Raw genomic sequence first — 19216 nt, 5'->3', positions numbered from 1 at the left:
AATGTTAAATACGACTGCTTACACTGACACTAGGTGCCTCCTTCCAAGTCACTGTACAATTTTCATTGCACAGGACATCTTCAGTGACATCATACAGCTTGTTTTACCAACATCATCATCATCATCAGGTACCATGTACAGTTTGAGCTTTGACTGCCATGGCCCACACACTCCTGTTTCGGGTCAAGTGGATCAGTTCATTGGTATTCATTTCCAGTTCTCTGGCTGCTGTCTCCATCATCGTTTGTCTTTGTCTTCATCTTGCTTTCTTCCCTTCAATCTCTCCCATAATTACCGTGCATTCTAACACCTCTTTCCTAATCCTTCCTAATGAAGTTACGTTGCCTTTTCATGATCTCATACATTATTTTTCTTTTTATGTTTGCTCTGTTCATGACATCCTCGTTAGATATTCGCTTTGTCCATGATATTCTTTGCATCCTCCTCAAAAACCACATCTCTGCTGCTACAATTCGTTTCCTCGTGTTACTAGATATTGTCCAACATTCTGAGCCATATAACATAACTGGATAAACGTAACATTTTAGTACTCTGAGGCGGATTATCATGCCTAGTTTAGTATTGGTCAGTATACTATTCATTCTCATAAAGGTGTCTTTTGCCATCCCTATTCTTCTTTTAATGTCCATATCACACCTGCCATCTGATGTCACCCAGCTTCCTAAGTAACAAAAGTTCTGTACTTGTTTCATGTCTTTGCCATTTATTCTCAGCCTGCAGATAGGATTCTCCTTCTTTTTGGATATCACCATACCTTTTTGCAATTGATAGATAGACACATTTTTGCACTTCCTTCAACAATTATATCAATTAACTTTTATAGTTCTTCCTCTGTACTTGCAATTAACACAGTGTCATCTGCATATCTGACATTATTGATGTTTTCACTGCCAACTTTGATTCCCAAGGTGTCTCTTATTTTTTGTAATATTGTCGCACTGTACACATTAAATAAATCAGGGGAGAAAACAGACCCTTGTCTAATGCCTGTCTTGATTTTCATAAGCTGACTCACTTCTCCATCTAATCTTACAGCGGCAGTTTGTTCCCAGTACAGATTTCTAATTAGGCAGAGGTCTTTTGAACAGATTTCTAATTAGGCAGAGATCTAGGGTTTTCTGTAATATTTCAAATAACTTATTGTGCTTCACTTTATCAATTGCTTTTGTGTAGTCGATAAAATAAACAAACAAATCTTTTTGCACTTGAATAGCTCATTCTGATAGTATCCTTAACATCAATATTGTGTTTCTTGTACCTTTGTCTTTCACAAAACCACATTGTTCTTTGCCTATTTCAGCTTGTATCTGACTTTTAGCTCTTGTCATCAAAATTCTTAGAAGTATCTTGGTGGTATGACTCATTAAACTTATGGTCCTATGTAATTCACATTCTATTGCTCCAAGTTTCTTAGGAAGAGTTATAAATACTGATTTTTTTCATCTCTTCTGGTACTACTCCAGTCTCATAAACGTCGTTGATTAAATCAGTAAGTTTTTCAATTCCATAATCTTCAAGGGTGATAATTTGTTCCATTACTAATTCATCAGGACCTGCTGCCTTTCCTTTATTCATCTTATTTATTGCATTACGAACTTCAGATTTTAAAATAGTTGGGCCTTCAATGTTTTTCTTAATTTCTGGTTTTTCGCCTCGATCGTCTTCAAACACCATCACCCGAACCAAATTCCAATTCACTCTGATGGCACAAGCCTTAGGTACCTGGATGCTGAGATTGACTTTGATGTTGGTAGAAGTACCACATCTATAACCAAGGAGTGCAGAGCTCTGTTTTCCACCCACAAACCCATGCTGCTGATATCCTCACTCCTCCCCAATCATCTCACCATCACCTTCTCTTAAAAGCCTTTCCTAGCCTGACCCCATCCCTCTAAATCATCCCAAAAGATACCCACCTAACCATCCCCTAAATTCTTCTTTGCCCACCTGTCAAATCACTTCCTCTGCATGAATTTATCTCATTTATCCTCACAGACCCATGCTTCAAATTCTCCTAACTCTTCTCCTTTATCTTTCAAATTATCTTAGTCACCGTCCCACTCTAACTCATTTCCCTCAGTGCCGATATCTCTCCATCCCTCAAGCCACTTTCCCATTATCTTCCTTAGTGACTTATCTAAATCATCATGCAGTTGCCCAGAGTGTCATCCCCCAAACTCCACATGTCCCCACAGACTCTCGAGTCACTCAATCACAATTGTCCTGGCTTACTTCCCAAGCTATTTCAGTAGGTTGTACTATCAGTCAGCCCCTAATCTAATTGGCCACACTGGCTTCACATCAATCACCGGAAGAGCAACACCTCATATTCGATTTGGTTAGTCTCAAACTATATGGCATGAACATCAGTTTCTCTAACTTACAGTAACCACTCTCTGCTGCCTCCCCCACTCCCCCTTTTGTTTTCTTCCTCCATCCGATGGCCCTCTCAGCCCCTTCTCTTCTGTCTTCCAACCTCAAGATCTGTCCATCACCTCTCTGCAGTTCTCCACCTTCCCTTCATTCCGATGAGATTCTTTCTTCAGCCCTTTACCTCTTCCACCTCTCTCCTTTCAGCTTCACAACATTCATCCCTTGCTCACCCACTCACCTTCCCCCTCACCTGTGTCACCTGCTAGATTGAACTCTTCAGCCTCCCAAACCTTCTTATTCTAGCATCTGCCTCCTTCCATTCCAGTCCTGATGAAGGATCTTGACCTGAAACGTCGACTGTTTAAATCTCTCCATAGATGCTGCCTGGCTTGCTGATTACCACTAGCATTTTGTGTGTCACTCCCAATCATCTCTGTGGCCCTAACCCCACCACCTCCTTGATCTCCCTTTTCAATGATCTCCCTATGTGTTGTCCTGCTCACCCTCTAACCTGCATTCACCCTCATTTTATTCTTGATGGATCATTATTCTGCAGCCCACCCCTTCATCCAATCATCAAAGGGTCTTGAGAATGACAAAGTGTGAAGGTTTGGGAACCTTGGACAATAAAGGTGCAGGTTTCTTGTGCATTGTCAATATAATATGCATTGTAATGTCTATTTGCAGATTTTTTAAAATGAACTACATTCCTGGAGAACAACTCCATGCACAATATCAATGATCACTCCCTGATAAAGACTAGTTCCTTCTCTGTACCCTGTAGTACAGCAGTGCAGAATGCCAACATGTTCTGTAGGCAGTGGTCCATGACCAGCGTATTCCTGTACTCTGCCAAGAAGAAGAATATAAAACAATAAGAAATTGATAGAGCAGAATTTTTACGCTGAACTAATTCAAGCTCAATATTGGTGTGAAGTGACTCATATTAACTGACTATGTCTAGGAGACAGTCTCACTCTTTTTTGTCTTCTCACCAATTTCTGAACATGTATGCTCAATGCAAAGTCAACCATGTCAGAATTCCTGGTTCTTCAATAATTTAAATTGTTTTTCTTTACTTTTTAAAGGGTGGCGCCTATTTGTGTGGCATCTCGCAAGTCTAAGTGTAAACTTTTCCCTTTGCCCGCCTCTGCAATCCCCTCCCCCACCTGTTGTGTATTTAATATTTCAGTAATATTTGAGTAATCTTGTAAATACATATGCTCGATTAAGCACTCTTGTTTGTTTAAATAATTCATTATGAATTACATGTATAAATACATGAATTGCATATATCATCACACTACCACGTGATATGAGTGAGCCTCACTTAAAGTAAACTCAAAGTTAACCCACATTTTCAGACTCTCATGTCTTCCTTTGAATGAGCTGAATATTATGAAGTTACAAAGCATACCACCTGCCCTTCATTTCCACCCCATCTGGTTCCACCTATCACCTACAATCCTCTGTACCTATCCCTCCATTTCTTTCCCAATGTTAGATACTGGCAATCTTACTTGTTCGCTCTCAGGACCCCATATTCCTGATGCAGGCTCTGGTCCTGAAATTACATCCTTTGCCTTCATAGATGCTGCTTGAACTATTGTGTTCTTCCAGCGTTCTGATTTTTGTTCTAGATTCCAACATTTGCCGTCTAGTTTGTCTTTCCTGGATGACCCAGTGCTACCTTCACCTACTATGATGGATAATACTGGTCCATCTGTAGTTCTTACAGTAAAGTATTTGCATTTGGAACAGCATCTGTTTTCTGTTAATTTATCCTAAACAATTCCCAAACCTGTCAAATAAAAAGGCCAACCCTCAAAATATTTTACCTTTCCTTTGTCTTCCTCTTGTCGCTGTGTAAACTCTACGTCTACACACTAAGTGTTGACTATTCAATTTTGCTGGATCTACTCAGCTGTGAGTGTTGTGATAAAGCAGCTCTATCTTCATTCATTCAGTGAGGATACACTTGTGTCTTGATGAGATGACTGTATACCTAACAAGGTTCAAACACGTCAGCTCCTTTTCTGTTCACTAACAAAACATATTGCCCCTAGTCCTGCCCTAGTTGAGATCTGCCAGCTCAGAAGATGCCAAGTTACTCTCCCTGTTTCAGTTAATACATGGGATTATTTACCTGAATTGCTCATCTTCCAAAATTATCTGGAAGCTCCTAACCTGCTGCTTTCAATAGAAAAACACCAAAAGGTAGTTTGAAAAGAAAGGTGTAAAATTTTATTTGGAATAGTTGTAATTCCCTTAGGTCTCAGTTTGTTGAATCATCAATTTTTTAGGCATTAAATTCCTGCAGCTTATATTCCAAGATGGTCTGCTGTCCAAGTATTAATCAAGCCTGCTCTGCTGAACTGGATAATCACAAGCATGACAAAAAAAGGAATGGAAATTCATTTATTTTCTGTACAATAGAAGAGTCATGCTTGCAATTGTTTGGTCTGAAAATATAGGAGTCTAAATAAAACAAGCCATTGTGTTTACAGGATTTTAAAGCTGTTCACACTGAAGTCAACACTATGGGGACATTGTGAGTGTGCAAACTTTTCATGCAATGTTAGACATGATTTTTTTAAGAATGGTTATCATTGAGGCTGACCACATTTCCCCTAGGCGCCAAAAATAAATGAAGTGTAACTGGAACTTGACAGCAATAGAAGCAAAACACTATAAGGTATAAAATATTATCCGTGTGGCCTAGAAATAATAGGTCATAACAAATAATTCACATACAGATTGTTATTTTCCTAACAAACATATTTACTGCTAAAACCAAGAGAGGACCTGGAGCTGAAGGGACAGATTGATGCCATTAGTGTAAGGGAGCTGAATTAAAATAGGCAGCACCCTGTGTTGGTCAATGGAGGTTCAGCTTTGCAACACAACTGGCTCTGGGAAATTTGTCCAAACCCAAATATAAAGCAGAAAATTCTACAAGCATGTGACAGATCAGGCAGCATTTATGGACAGAGAAACAGAGTTAATATCTTGGGTCAAAAATCCTTTGTCAGAAATGGAAAGAGAATTTGTTGGCTTTGAACTTCAGGGAGGATGGGAGAGGACAATGAAGCCCCACTATCTCTGAAATTTAAAACAAAACTGTTTTCTTTCCTCCTAAAGTAACCTGGGAAATTATAGGCCGGTGAGTTTAACGTCGGTAGTGGGTAAGTTATTGGAGGGAGTACTAAGAGACAGAATCTACAAGCATTTGGATAGACAGGGACTTATTAGGGAGAGTCAACATGGCTTTATGCGTGGTAGGTCATGTGTGACCAATCTGTTGCAGTTTTTCGAGGAGGTTACCAGGAAAGTGGATGAAGGGAAGGCAGTGGATATTGTCTACATGGACTTCAGTAAGGTCTTTGACAAGGTCCCGCATGGGAGGTTAGTTAGGAAAATTCAGTCACGAGGTATACATGGAGAGGTGGTAAATTGGATTAGACATTGGCTCAATGGAAGAAGCCAAAGAGTGGTGGTAGAGAATTGCTTCTCTGAGTGGAGGCCTGTGACTAGTGGTGTGCCACAGGGATCAGTGCTGGGTCCATTGTTATTTGTCATCTATATCAATGATCTGGATGATAATGTGGTAAATTGGATCAGCAAATTTGCTAATGATACAAAGATTGGAGGTGTAGTAGACAGTGAGGAAGGTTTTCAGAGCCTGCAGAGGGACTTGGACCAGCTGGAAAAATGGGCTGAAAAATGGCAGATGGAGTTTAATACAGACAAGTGTGAGGTATTGCACGTTGGAAGGACAAACCAAGGTAGAACATGCAGGGTTAATGGTAAGGCACTGAGGACTGCAGTAGAACAGAGGGATCTGGGAATACAGATACAAAATTCCCTAAAAGTGGCGTCACAAGTAGATAGGGTTGTAAAGAGAGCTTTTGGTACATTGGCCTTTATTAATCAAAGTATTGAGTATAAGAGCTGGGATGTTATGATGAGGTTGTATAAGGCATTGGTGAGGCCGAATCATGAGTATTGTGTTCAGTTTTGGTCACCAAATTACAGGAAGGATATAAATAAGGTTGAAAGAGTGCAGAGAAGGTTTACAAGGATGTTGCCAGGACTTGAGAAACTCAGTTACAGAGAAAGGTTGAATAGGTTAGGACTTTATTCCCTGGAGCGTAGAAGAATGAGGGGAGATTTGATAGAAGTATATAAAATTATGATGGGTATAGATAGAGTGAATGCAAGCAGGCTTTTTCCACTGAGGCGAGGGGAGAAAAAAACCAGAGGCCATGGGTTTAGGGTGAGGGGTGAAAAGTTTAAAGGGAACATTAGGCAGGGCTTCTTCGCACAGAGTGGTGGGAGTATGGAATGAGCTGCCAGACGAGGTGGTAAATGCGGGTTCTTTTTTAACATTTAAGAATAAATTGGACAGATACATGGATGGGAGGTGTATGGAGGGATATGGTCCGTGTGCAGGTCAGTGGGACTAGGCAGAAAATGGTTCGGCACAGCCAAGAAGGGCCAAAAGGCCTGTTTCTGTGCTGTAGTTTCTATGGTTTCTATGGTTTCTATTTCTGACAGTCTTTGACCAGAAACATTACCCCAGTCTCTCTTCCACATATCCAACCTGGTTAGCAGTATTTTTTTGCTTCTGTTTTATTTTTCCAGGACCTGCACTTGTTTTGATTTTCACTTTCTGTCCAAAACCAAGTTTCCCAATAATCTCACACCAGTGATTTCAGATAAGTGGACTCTCAACCTGATTAAAAAAAGATAAACCAGAATAGACTTGTAAGAAATCTCTTTTGAAAGGGAGCATTCACATAATAGCACAGTTAGTAGAGCCACTACCTTACAGCTCTAGAGACCCAGGTTCATTCCTGACCTGTGTAGCTTGCACATTCTCCCTGCAACTATATGGGTTTGTTTTGAGGAACCTCATTTCTTTATAATTGCAAAGATGCACAAGTTGTTAGGTAAATCGCCCTTGGTGTATGAAGGAGTGGCAGAACGAGGGTAGTTAATGCGGATGTGGTAAAATAAAAAGCAGGATTAATAGATGATTGATGGTCATTGTAGAAATGGTGGACCAGTTTCTGTACTGCATGTCTCTGTGACTCTAGATCTGTTGCTGAATCTGAAACTTTAATTAGAAGTTCAATGCTGATGTGCACATCTTTGATGTGAACCATTTTGCAAAAAAGTTATGTTTCACAAAATAAGTGCATTTCCACTGAGCTAATCTGGATTCAAGCTAACATGCCAGTTCTCTTGGGCACTGGGAATGAACGAATTAGTCATGTGATGGCAAGTTCCAAGTTGCGGTAAGCATCCTCCCCGTGAGCTTAAAGTTAGAACTCTGCAATTATATCTTCAGCCTCTTGTGCTTTTGCTGCCTGGTTTGGTCCAAATTCCATCCAAAATGTTGAATTGCTCTCTTTCCCTGAGTTGCTAAGCTCAAAGTCCTATATTGGGGAGACTGTAATCATCCTTGATCATTGCTCCTGTATTTAGAAAACACTAAATACAGGAGCATCAAGCTGATAATTTAATACTTATGAACAGAGTGCGTCTGGATGTTCATAAATCTTGGAAAATCCCGTTGTGTTCCTGGAATGTGACACTGCCATGCAGATTGCAAGGTTGTGTACTGACAGCTGTGACATCCTGCACTCGGTAATGCATGTGCTGAGAAGGACAATCTGCAAGGTGAACAATGCTGTAGTCATACATTGCAAGTTAAGCTTATGATTTTTTGCTGTGATTCTTTAAAGACAGTGCTATAGTCGCATATAATGCCCATGTTTTATAAAAGGCAAATGAATTTCTGAGCTTTCATGATATTTTAAGCAATTTTTCCCCAGTGATTTTCTTTCTATCTTTTCTCAAAGGTAATGAGCTTTGTTACTGGATGATTTGACAGGTGTCATCACCTCAGCAGAGTGATCATTATTGTGGATGTTAGCTGATCAATTCATGGTGATTGTTTATACGAGGCACTACAGCCAAGGTCAGCCCACATCTATTAGAAGCCACAGAAATAATCATCAGATCAGACATTGCCTGGGAGGAGAGGAACATTTAACACCTCATCAAGTTTCACCAGTAGCTTTCCCCTGATTTTAACAACCTTGCTATCGGAAGAAGGATATATAATCATAAATAACAGATCAGAAAAGATGGTTCCTTCGATTAGTAGCTTAACAATGTCTAGTTAGTGGTTGCTTTTAATCTGATGGTTCCTTACACCTTACACTGGAGGTACAATTATTTCTCTCATTCATCTGTTTCTTTAGGTGTCCTCTGGTTGTCCATTGTGGCTGAAATCCTTTATATTCTCTTGCTGATCGTTGGCCTCAGTCTCATGTGTATAGAGATTTGCCACTACACAAATGTGATCGATGGGTTAAAGCTGAACGCCTTTGCTGCTATCTTTACAGTTCTATCAGGTAATTGTTACTTAAGCATTATGTATTTGTCCCTTGGGGAACATTAAGATCAATATATATTTTATTTATGTTCTGAGTTTGAAGTTTGGCATGGTTTTGGACAGATTACAGCAGCAATTACTCTGAATATGTAGCTTGTGCTGTAGGTGTTCAGAAGTTAACTAGTTACTGAGCCTGTATATCAAACAAATTTGTAAAATTGAAGGAAAAGAGTATATACATAGTCTGGATACCAAGACATATATTTAAATGCTTAATAGGTAAACAAGTCCAAGCTAGTGGCATTGTGGCATCAGCGCAAGACTGCAGGGTGGGAGGTCCCGAGTTCGAAGCCAGCTGGCTCCCCTGCACGCCTTTCATCTGTGCTGGGTTAAGAGCTGGTGATCTCTTTGAAAAACTCACCAGGCAGAAGGCAATGGTAAACCACTGCTGTAACTTGCCTCGTATGCGATTCCCAACTACGTCAGAATGGCGTAGGAGGAAGTTGTCCACTAACTGGAAAAATTCCAATGCGACTTTACTGAGGTAAACAAGATATAGAGAGGTGGGATAATATGTAAGGCATGTGGTTTAATGAGATTGTCTATGAAACATTGTAACAGAATCTGATGGTGACCTGGTAATTGAATGATAAGAATTAATGTATGAATAGATTTCAGCTACAGATGGAAATGTATGACAAACTGATTTAAGAAATTATTCTTAAATTTGCAATTATCAACTATGTCAGATGATTTTTTAAATTAATTTTCCCAATTTTAGTAAAATAAATGATTCTGAATCAGCTTCTAAAACTAAATACGAAAAACTAAAGGTGCTGTAAATCGGAAATATAAAAAAATTATGCAGATAATCAGCAGGCCAAGCAGCATCTGTGAAGAGAGAAGCAAAGTTAACATGTATCAATCTTTCAGCAGAGCTATCCTAAAACTTAAACTCTGTTTCTCCCTCTACAGATAATGCCTGATCTGTTGATCATCCTCAGTATTTTCTAATGAAAGCTTGTTGAACAATTGGGGAACTAAAACTTGCATGTTCCTTCTCAAGATTAGTCAAAATTTTGTATGTATCAACATCTTTACCCTTCACTCTATAAAATAAAGGCAATTGTCAGTTGTAGCTAACAATGAGCATACATTATTAAATACAGAAAAGCTTATGACATTAGAAAGCATTAACATTGTGATTTCCTTCCAGCTTCCAAAGCCAGAGATCTTTGGGGTTAATATCCTCACTGAAATGACTAATCAATCACATACTTAAATTCTTAAAGTGGTGCAGTTTTGAAATAGCAGTCCTTGTTAACAATGAGTATTACATATGACACATATGTTGTTGTTTTGTGTCATTACTTTTTATACATATTGACTTAGTCTAAACATACAGATTTAAACACCAAATGAGTTTCCTCTTGATGGATATGATCCTTGTGCACATGGTCATGGCTAATAATTTGAGGAAGATAGTAAATGATTGTATAGCTCCTTGTTGGCAGTAAATCAGTCATTGCACCACACACACAACAGGTACTGTTCAAATGAATTTTGTAGTCAGATACTTGTAACTACAGGGGTCAAGCTAATATTGTTCAGGTCATAGTTGGAGTGTTAGATTAAGTATTGATTGTCATTACTATTTCAACAACAGATATTATGGAATGGAATATGAATAACTAAGTAAAGGGAATTTACCCTCGGCTAATTAGAAAGAACTTGGCCTTTGGTTGCTCCTGTCAAATGGCAATACACAGTAGTGCTGCAGCCTGATCTCTGATAGGGAAATTCAATCCCATTGACTTCGGTACATTAATGCAGGAGGGAGAGAACAGCATGCAGCCCGTGCTTCACATTGAAATCTGAAAATCTCAAATGCGGTTGAATTGCTGAAATGTTTGAGCCTACCAAGCCAGCTGAATGAGAGTAGACATAAAAAGATTTTGAAAATAATGTTTTTCTTTTAAACACAGCAAAGTGGTCAGTAGTTTGATAGATAAATAATGAGTTCTTCAGTATAGCATTTGGGGAAATGACAGTGCTGGTGACCTGGAAGACGGAGAGCAAATAAAACAAAAACACGACACTTACAATAGTGGGTGACTTATACTGGTTTTATCGAGGTTAATGAAATGGTGATATGATATATCATGCAGAATATTTGATCAATTTGTTCAAGACTCGAGATTCAAGATTGTTTAATGTAATTTCCTGTACTCACATGTAATGGAGATGAAATAGTCGTTACTCCAGATCTGAGGCAATACAAAAAAAAGGCACAAAAGATAAAGAACAAATAATATTAATAATAATAAACTGAATAAATATTGTGCACAGAACAAATTGCTGGCGAAGAAAGCAACACTCTCTCCCAACTCCTCCCCAATACTCAGCGACATCCTCCTTCCCAAATTAAGCAGCGTAGTGTCCCAAATAAACAAAGAGAATTCCAGCTATTTTCTTGATTAGTTTTTATTTGTTTTTTAAGAGTTGTCCCAAATAAGCGGCTGACCTGATTAACCGATGGGCTAATTAACCAGAATGCACTGTATATACTATTTACTAATACTATTTACTGATAGTAATATTACTATTACTATTTCTATTACTATTTATTATTTATGGTGCAACTGTAATGAAAACCAATTTCCCCTGGGATCAATAAAGTATGACTACGACTATGACAATGTATTTGCAAGAATAGTTTTTTTTTGCCCAAGCTTCCCAACACTACTCCAACTACAATCTGTTCTTTAGCTGTCATTTTAGTTTTTGAGGTACAGTTTGAAATATTTACAGCTAAGTATTTTACACATCCTAAACAATTTCCAAACATGCTTTATTTTAATATAGCATTAAGTAAATTGATATCACTTGGATATCATGTGCCTCTACTCCAGCCAATTTCTAAAGGTCCAGCCAAACAGCAAATGAAATTTGCTCTTGCCATGATTTCTTCAAAGACTGGAATATCCATGCTCAAACCAGCACTGACCGAAAGCAAACTGCTGTTGGCATCATAATGAGGAGGAAGGCCAACAACTATATTTGCATTCATGGCCATCGATCAATCATTCAGCATTGTTATAATAGTCAGCACATTTTCATTCACATCAATAAATTTAGAATGATTTTTGAAGTAGAAAAAGACAGATGAAAGAAAAATAATGCATGTGCTGTAAAACTACTAATAAATGCTAGGAACACTCAGCAGGTCAGGCTGTAATCTCAGGAGAATGAACATGAGTTGACATGTCTGATTGGACTTCCTTCATCAGCATGGCAAAAGAGATAGAAGGGTAACACACACAAAATTCAAGAGGAACTCACCAAGTTAGGCAACATCTATGGAGGGGAATAAACTGTTAACCTTTTGGGCTGAGAACTTTCATGAGGGCTGGAAAGGAATTGGGCAGAAGCCACTATCATTCAGTGAGGGGAGGGGAAGGAATATGAGCTAGCAGGTGATACATGAGACCAGGTGAGGAAGAAAGGGGGAGGTGGGTAGCATAGTAATAGATGAAGTGAAAAGTGAATAAGATAAAGAGCTGGAGATGAAGGAATCTTCTAAGAGAGACAGTGAACCATGGAAGAAAGGGAAGGAGGAGGAAAACAGAGGGATGTGATGGACAGGTGAAGTGAAGAGAAAGGGTGAAAGGGTAACCAGAATGGGAAATGGAAAAAGAGGGAAGGAGAGCTGGGAGTGAAATTACTGGAAGTCAGAAAATTGATATTTATGCCATTGAGTTTGAGGCTTCCAAGATGGAATATAAAGGGTTGCTCAACCAACCTGAGTTTGGTCTTGTCATGGTAGTAGAGGATATTTTATTTTATTTATTTTATTGAGATACAGTACAGAATAGGCCCTTCTGGCCCGTCAAACAATCGGCCCAGCCTAACCCTAGCTTAATCACAGGACAATTTACAATGACCAATTAATCCACCAACTGGTTCATCTTTGGACTATAGGTGGAAACCAGAGTACCCAGAAGAAACCCACACAATGATAGGGAGAAACTCTTTGCAGACAGTGGTGGGAATTGAATCCAGGTGGCTGGTACTATAAAGCACTGTGCTAATCACCATGCTACTGTGCTGCCCAACACGGTATGATGAATATTTCAGAATGGGAATGGTAAGCTGAATTGAAATGGGTAGCAACTGGGAGATCCTGCCTTTCTCAGCAGACAGAGTGAAGATGCCCCAAAGGAAAGAGAAAACCAGTCCTCCAATCTGTGTCAGGTCTCAGAGGTGCTGAGAAAATACCACAGAAGCATCAGAGAAGGGTCTTCAATCTAAAACATTAAGTCTGCTTTGCTTTTTGCAGATGCTTCCAAACTTGTTGAGTGTTCCAAATTTTTTTTGCCTTATGTTAAAACACAATTTGAATTATGTTATTTTTATTCTGTTTATTAATGCAGTAGGTGCCCCAGCTAGGGAGGGAACTGTGGTTTTCCTTGTAGTGTCTATTTAAACAGAGATAAATTAGACACTGAGTGGAACTGTGAATATCTGGCAGAGCCTAACAGGCCTTTAATATCTTGTATATGATAATTAACCATTGGTAACGTTTCCAGTAGAAGATTTTTTTTTTGGCTTAATTCTTCATTGAGAGTAAAACTTTATGATTTCAGTCCAACAGGGCAACCTTTAGTGCTCAGGTGTTCCCAATGACAGTTCACCATTGTCAGACCACAGAGGTCATCATTTGGCTAATTATGCCTATTCCTATTTCAGTCCCAATGCAAAGAAGATTTTAGATGGAGGTCCAGGTATTTAATCCCAACACCACACAATAATTTCAGATTACAATCAAGGTGTCATTCCATTTAATTTATTTTCTGTGTGATAGAATAGAAGAACAGGATAGTTAGTTATTCTGACACTTCTCAGATATCAATTTTTCTATAAATTGGTGTTTATTGCCAGAATCACACAATCATTTCAGATTACATCCAAGAGATTTTTGTTCAAAATCACCTTCTGCCTCGAATATACAGATTACTCTCTCTGTTGGGGAATGCTCCGAATTGGTAGCATTTTTGATTTCATGATGGTAAATTGTGGGTTTAAGCCCCATTGCAGACGAGCAAATGATCCCTGATTTCACCTCAGGGGGTTGGAGAAGCATTTCTGCATGAAGTGTTAAAAATCCATGTTAATGTGTCCATGGGTGTTCACATTTGTTTGTACACCAACCCAAAGGCCAAATGACCCAGTCACAATCATCTTGCTTTCTGAGGAACTTTGCTGTTGCAAAAAAGGTGACTAGTTTCTGTATGAGTCTCCATACTTCATAAAACACAAAACTGCTGGAACGCACTTTAAAATGTCCTGCAGTGAAAAGTGCTGCATAAATGAGATTCTATGCACTTATTTCTTTCTTTCCCAGTACTTCATGGTTGAGCAATCAGTGTCTCAATTTCTATTGCTACTTCCACTCTGGGCTCTGTGTGCTCGGCTGTAATGCTTCATGGTTCAATGCCTTTCTTTTTGGCATCCTATTAGTGCTTACAGCAATGGCTCTTCATTAATTTGCATTAATCCCTGCACAAATTTCTCAGCCAATGTTGCAACTCCTTAAATCTGAGCTCAATATCATATTCGTGTCATTACAGTTTCCTTCAATGGTATGAAGTGGTGGAAGACTTTATGCACAGAATTATGATCTGATAGCTATGGCATACAGGCTCCTGGCCTTTTCCATTTTTATACCAGCTTAAAGAGGATGGTGAACAGCTCCCATAACCCATTGGATGACAGATACCCTTTCATTGGTACGTGTATTCCTCTGGATGTTAATGTAAATTTTAAACCCAGACTTTGGAGTTAGAATCAAACTCTTTGTCTTGCTGGGCAACTCTGCAAATGATACCATTATTACAGCTATATAGGACCCTAGTCAGACCACACTTGGAGTACTGTGCTTATTTCTGGTCACTTCACTACAGGAAGGACGTGGAAACCATAGAATAACATAATAAATAGAGGAGATTTACAAGGATGTTGCCTGGATTGGGGAGCATGCCTTATGAGAATAGGTTGAGTGAACTCGGCCTTTTCTCCTTGGAGCGACAGAGCATGAGAGGTGACTTGATAATGAGAGGCACTGGTCATGTGGATAGTCAGAGGCTTTTCCCCACGGTTGAAATGGCTAGCACAAGAGGGCATAGTTTTAAGGTGCTTGGAAGTAGGTACAGAGGAGATGTCAAGGGTAAGTTTTTTACGCAGAGTGGTGAGTGTGTGGAACGGGCTGCTGGCGGCGGCGGTGGAGGTGGAAATGATAGGGTCTTTTAACAGACTCCTGGATGGCTACTTGGAGCTTAGAAAAAAATGGGTAGCCATGGGTAAAGACTAGGTAGTTCTAAGGTAAGGACTTGTTTGGCACAACTTTGTGGGCCGAAGGGCCTGTACTGTGCTGTAGGGTTTCTATGTTTCTAAAGACTGACTACCCCAACTGTACTGAACACAGTGACTCGATTTCCTCCCAATCTCTATTCCATTTTCTGCTGAGGCGCCAATGCCTTATCCTTGGTGCTATTAATTTATTACTAGTTCATATCAAGTCACACATTTTAAAGTAATTGAGAACCCTTGTGAATACTGAATTGACAAAAATGTTAAGCATCTGATGGTGCATGCCCCTTGTTGCTCTAAATACAGAAGCACAAGCTAATTATTTAATAATGGATTTATTCCAAACTGAGATTCCACCCATTATCCCAATGCACTTGTCTTTTATCTTGCCTATTTGGGAATATCTGCAGATATATCAGAAACAGGTTAATGATCAATAAAGCATAAGTTCTTTCAGGCATAACATCAGGACCATATTTGTTCAGGATTTCTTACATCATCTTTACGTTCCTGTATTCCTTGTTTAGTATTATTAACAAACAGCTTTTGAAATATTAGGTGTAAGGAATTCTTTGAGACTTCAATGAATCTACAACAAAGAAACTATATATTTGTTTCCACTGGATAAATGGGCAGCACATTAATAATATGAGGTATATAACTAATCCTTTGAATTAATAAAATATTCTCAATCCTAAACCTCCATCTTCATTCCTCTGCAATATATGATTATTCACTTGAAAATAAGATGGAATATTTCTTGTTAAGTGTCACTGATACTTTTAGTGTTATTTTGTCACTGAGAAGATGATTGTCTTTTGCTCATTTATAGTCGCCTCTGAGAAGGGGCATACAGTTTATGGTTGGATAGTAATTATGGACTAATGATCTGAAGATATGAATTCATGTTTCTATCCAGGCAGATGTGGAATTTACTTGATTATTTTGTTGAATAAATTGATGATAAGTTACCAGACCGATGACCACACGGATGTCTTGTTCTATAAAATAAAACATGTAGTTTACCTTTTGCCTTCAGAGCAGGAATTATGTCAACTTGGCCCACACACGATCCAAGTTCTCGGTAGCGTGGCTGATACTAAATTCCCATCTGAAGCAGCCCAGAAAACTTGTGGTTACTTACACATAACCGCACATTCCGTGCATGTATCTACATCTCATGGTCTAGGAGGCATTTCATTACCACCTCCTGAAGGGTAATTAGGGGCAGGTAATAAATATTGAACTTGGCAGTAATGTCCACATCCCTCATAAAATATTCATCATACACTGCTTAAATAGTGTGTCATCAATCTACTTTCACAGTCCTGTCGGGTATGAAGTTCAAGGACATTAACCCAACAATGATGAAGGAATTGCGATTATTCTGAGGAAAACTGAAAAAAGAGAAAGCACGAGGGACAGAAAGAGGCAGCTCAGGAGCACTGCAAGCAAGAACATCAGAGACTGCAAAATGACGAAGCTCCTTTGGAACGAATGACCTCCCTCACACCGGAGGATGTCATTTGGAGATGTGCTGTGATATATCCATAATTTACAGATCAAGGTATCACCATAACACAGGATCAAATTGAATGTTAACAAAAACACCTGTATCAAGGGGCTACTCCAGAATGAAGCCATGACATGGAAAACGTATAAAACTCCAGATGCTGGAATCTGTAACAAAAGCAGAAATACTGAAAGAACTCAGCCAGTCAGGCAGCACGTGTGGAAAGTGAAATCAGTTACCATTTCAGGTCAGAGACCCTTCCTCAGTTCTGGGGAAGAGTGGGGGGGTGTCCGCTCGTAAGGTGTAGCTGGAAGGAGAAGTGTAAGACAAAAGTCTAAGCAGAGATCAGTTAAAACGGATCAGGTGATGACCAACGTGAGCTGCATTGAGGCATTTAAGGAACTGGAGCGAGAAAGGGACTTGGCACTGAGAGGGCAGTCTGACTAAAGTTGGAAAATTAAGTATTCATTCCAGAGGGTTGCAAAGTGCCCAGGCGTAAGATAAGGTGTGGTTCCTCTGCTTAACTTTGGGCCTCGCTATGGCAGTAAAGGGGAATGCTGAGAGATAGTTTGGAAGAGGAATGGGACTGAGAACTAAAGGGCTTGCAACAGAAAGCTAAGCTCAGCCTACAGCCCGAGTGCATGTGCTCTGCATTTGTGTTTGGTTTCTCTAACGTAGAATAGTTTAACCAATGAACCTCCTTTTATTGTTTTTACCAATCTGAATAACTTCACGCTTATCCACATTCTACTGTACGTTGCTGTTTTTTTTTTGCCCTTTTTCTCAATTACCTTGAACCCTTTGTATCCTCCTCATAACTCACAGTGCCACCCATCACACAGTTTAGTGTTACAGGTAAACTTTTAAATTATTACATTGTGATCCTCATCCAGAGCTCCATTACCTCTGGTACCCATGAACAGTCAGAATTAGGTTTATTACCACTGGCATATCTTGTGAAATTTGTTGTTTTGCAGCAGCAGTCCATAATAATAAAAGCTATAAATTACAATAAGTTTATTTTAAAATAGTTAAATCAACTAAGTACAGTAGTGCAAAATGGGAGAGAAAGAAAAAAAATACTGAGGTAGTGTTTGTGCGTTCATTGTCCACTCATAAATCTGATGGTGGAAGGGGAAGATCTGTTCCTGAAATGTTGGCGTGAGTGTGTGTGTGTGCCTTCGAGCTCTTGTACCTCCTCCTTGATGATAGCAATGAGAAGAGGGCATATCCTGGGTGACGGGAGTCCCTAATGATGGACACTGCCTTTCTGAGGCATTGCCTTTTGAAGCTGTCCTTGGTGATGGGGAAGCAAGTGCCCATGATAGAGCTTTCAGCAGTGTTTTCCGATCCTGTGCCATGGCTCCTCCAGACCAAAGAGTGGAGCAACCAGTTAGGATGCTCTCCATGGCATACCTGTAGATATTTGCGAGTGCCTTTAGTGAGATGCCAATTCTTCTCAATCTCCTAATGAAATGTAGCCGCTGTATTGACTTCTTTATAATTGCAACAATACATTGGGCCCAGGATAGATCCGCGGACATTTTGAGACCCAGGAACTTGAAACTGTTCACCCTTTTCACTTCTGACCCCTCGATGACGACTGGTGTGTTTTCCTTGATTTCCCATTCCTGAAGTCAACTATCAGTTCCTTGGTTTACTGACACCAGGCACCTGGAAAATGGCTATTTATTGCCACTCTCTGTTTCCTGTCTATCCATCAGGTACCAATAAATGTCAACAAATTGCCCCAATACCACACACATCAATTTTGCACATTAATCTTTTATGTGAGACTTTGTATCAAGATTTTCTAAAAATCCAAGTTGACTACATCTACAGGTTCTTCTTTACCTATTCTCCCTGTTACAAACTAAAAGCTCTGGCAGATTTGTCAAACACTGGATCTAAATCTTAAAGAGGCCTTTCAGCCTGATACCTAGTGAGTTTTGAATGTGGTCTTTTAAACTGCAGAAACATGTGAATTTTCTGGGTTTAACCAGGCAAGCACAATTCGTGTAGATTGGAAAGTAAATTTCAATTAATGCCTGACACTGTGGGGGCCAGTCCTTTGTATTGCATCCATCAATCTGAGGGCTCAAAATGGTGTGTTGCTGGCCAGAAAATGTCTTGTTCCAGGACCTTGTGCTATAGAAATTTTTCAGCTCATTAGGTCTGTCGCATTCAGCTAGGTAGTGTGGCTTACACACACAAGGACCTGCTTATTCTACCATATAGAGAGCTCAAAGGAAAACGGGCAAGTCCTGAGTCCTGAAGTTACGGAGGGTGGAAAGGTGTTCAGTCAATGGTTGCGAGGGAGGAAGATCCTTGTAGAATGTGAGTGATGGATCTCGAGTACTATTTCTGCAGTGGTCCAGTTTGTCCAGTTCAGTCAGTAGAGCACAAAGTTGAAGACTGGCAGGGAGAAGAGTTGGAAGACTGTTAGGCAAGAGATTATTGGGGATGATGAAGACCTGACAGGGCTGGGAGTGGACTAGGGAAAAATAGAGGCCAGCCATGCCAACAAATATCTT

General features: G+C 39.6%; 1 protein-coding gene across 1 annotated transcript in view; it reads left to right on the top strand.

Annotated features, from left to right (window-relative positions):
* gsg1l2b (gsg1-like 2b) overlaps window positions 1–19216 on the top strand; it is a 171727-nt gene that overhangs the window by 20476 nt on the left and 132035 nt on the right. Inside the window, exon 3 of the mRNA XM_072242008.1 lies at window positions 8667–8819. Within this exon, the coding sequence (XP_072098109.1) occupies window positions 8667–8819 (153 nt within the window). The remainder of the gene's footprint in view (window positions 1–8666; window positions 8820–19216) is intronic.

This window comes from Mobula birostris, chromosome 24 (genome assembly GCF_030028105.1).
Source record: "Mobula birostris isolate sMobBir1 chromosome 24, sMobBir1.hap1, whole genome shotgun sequence".
Classification (NCBI taxonomy): domain Eukaryota; kingdom Metazoa; phylum Chordata; class Chondrichthyes; order Myliobatiformes; family Myliobatidae; genus Mobula; species Mobula birostris.
This window is presented reverse-complemented; position numbering and strand designations above follow the sequence as displayed.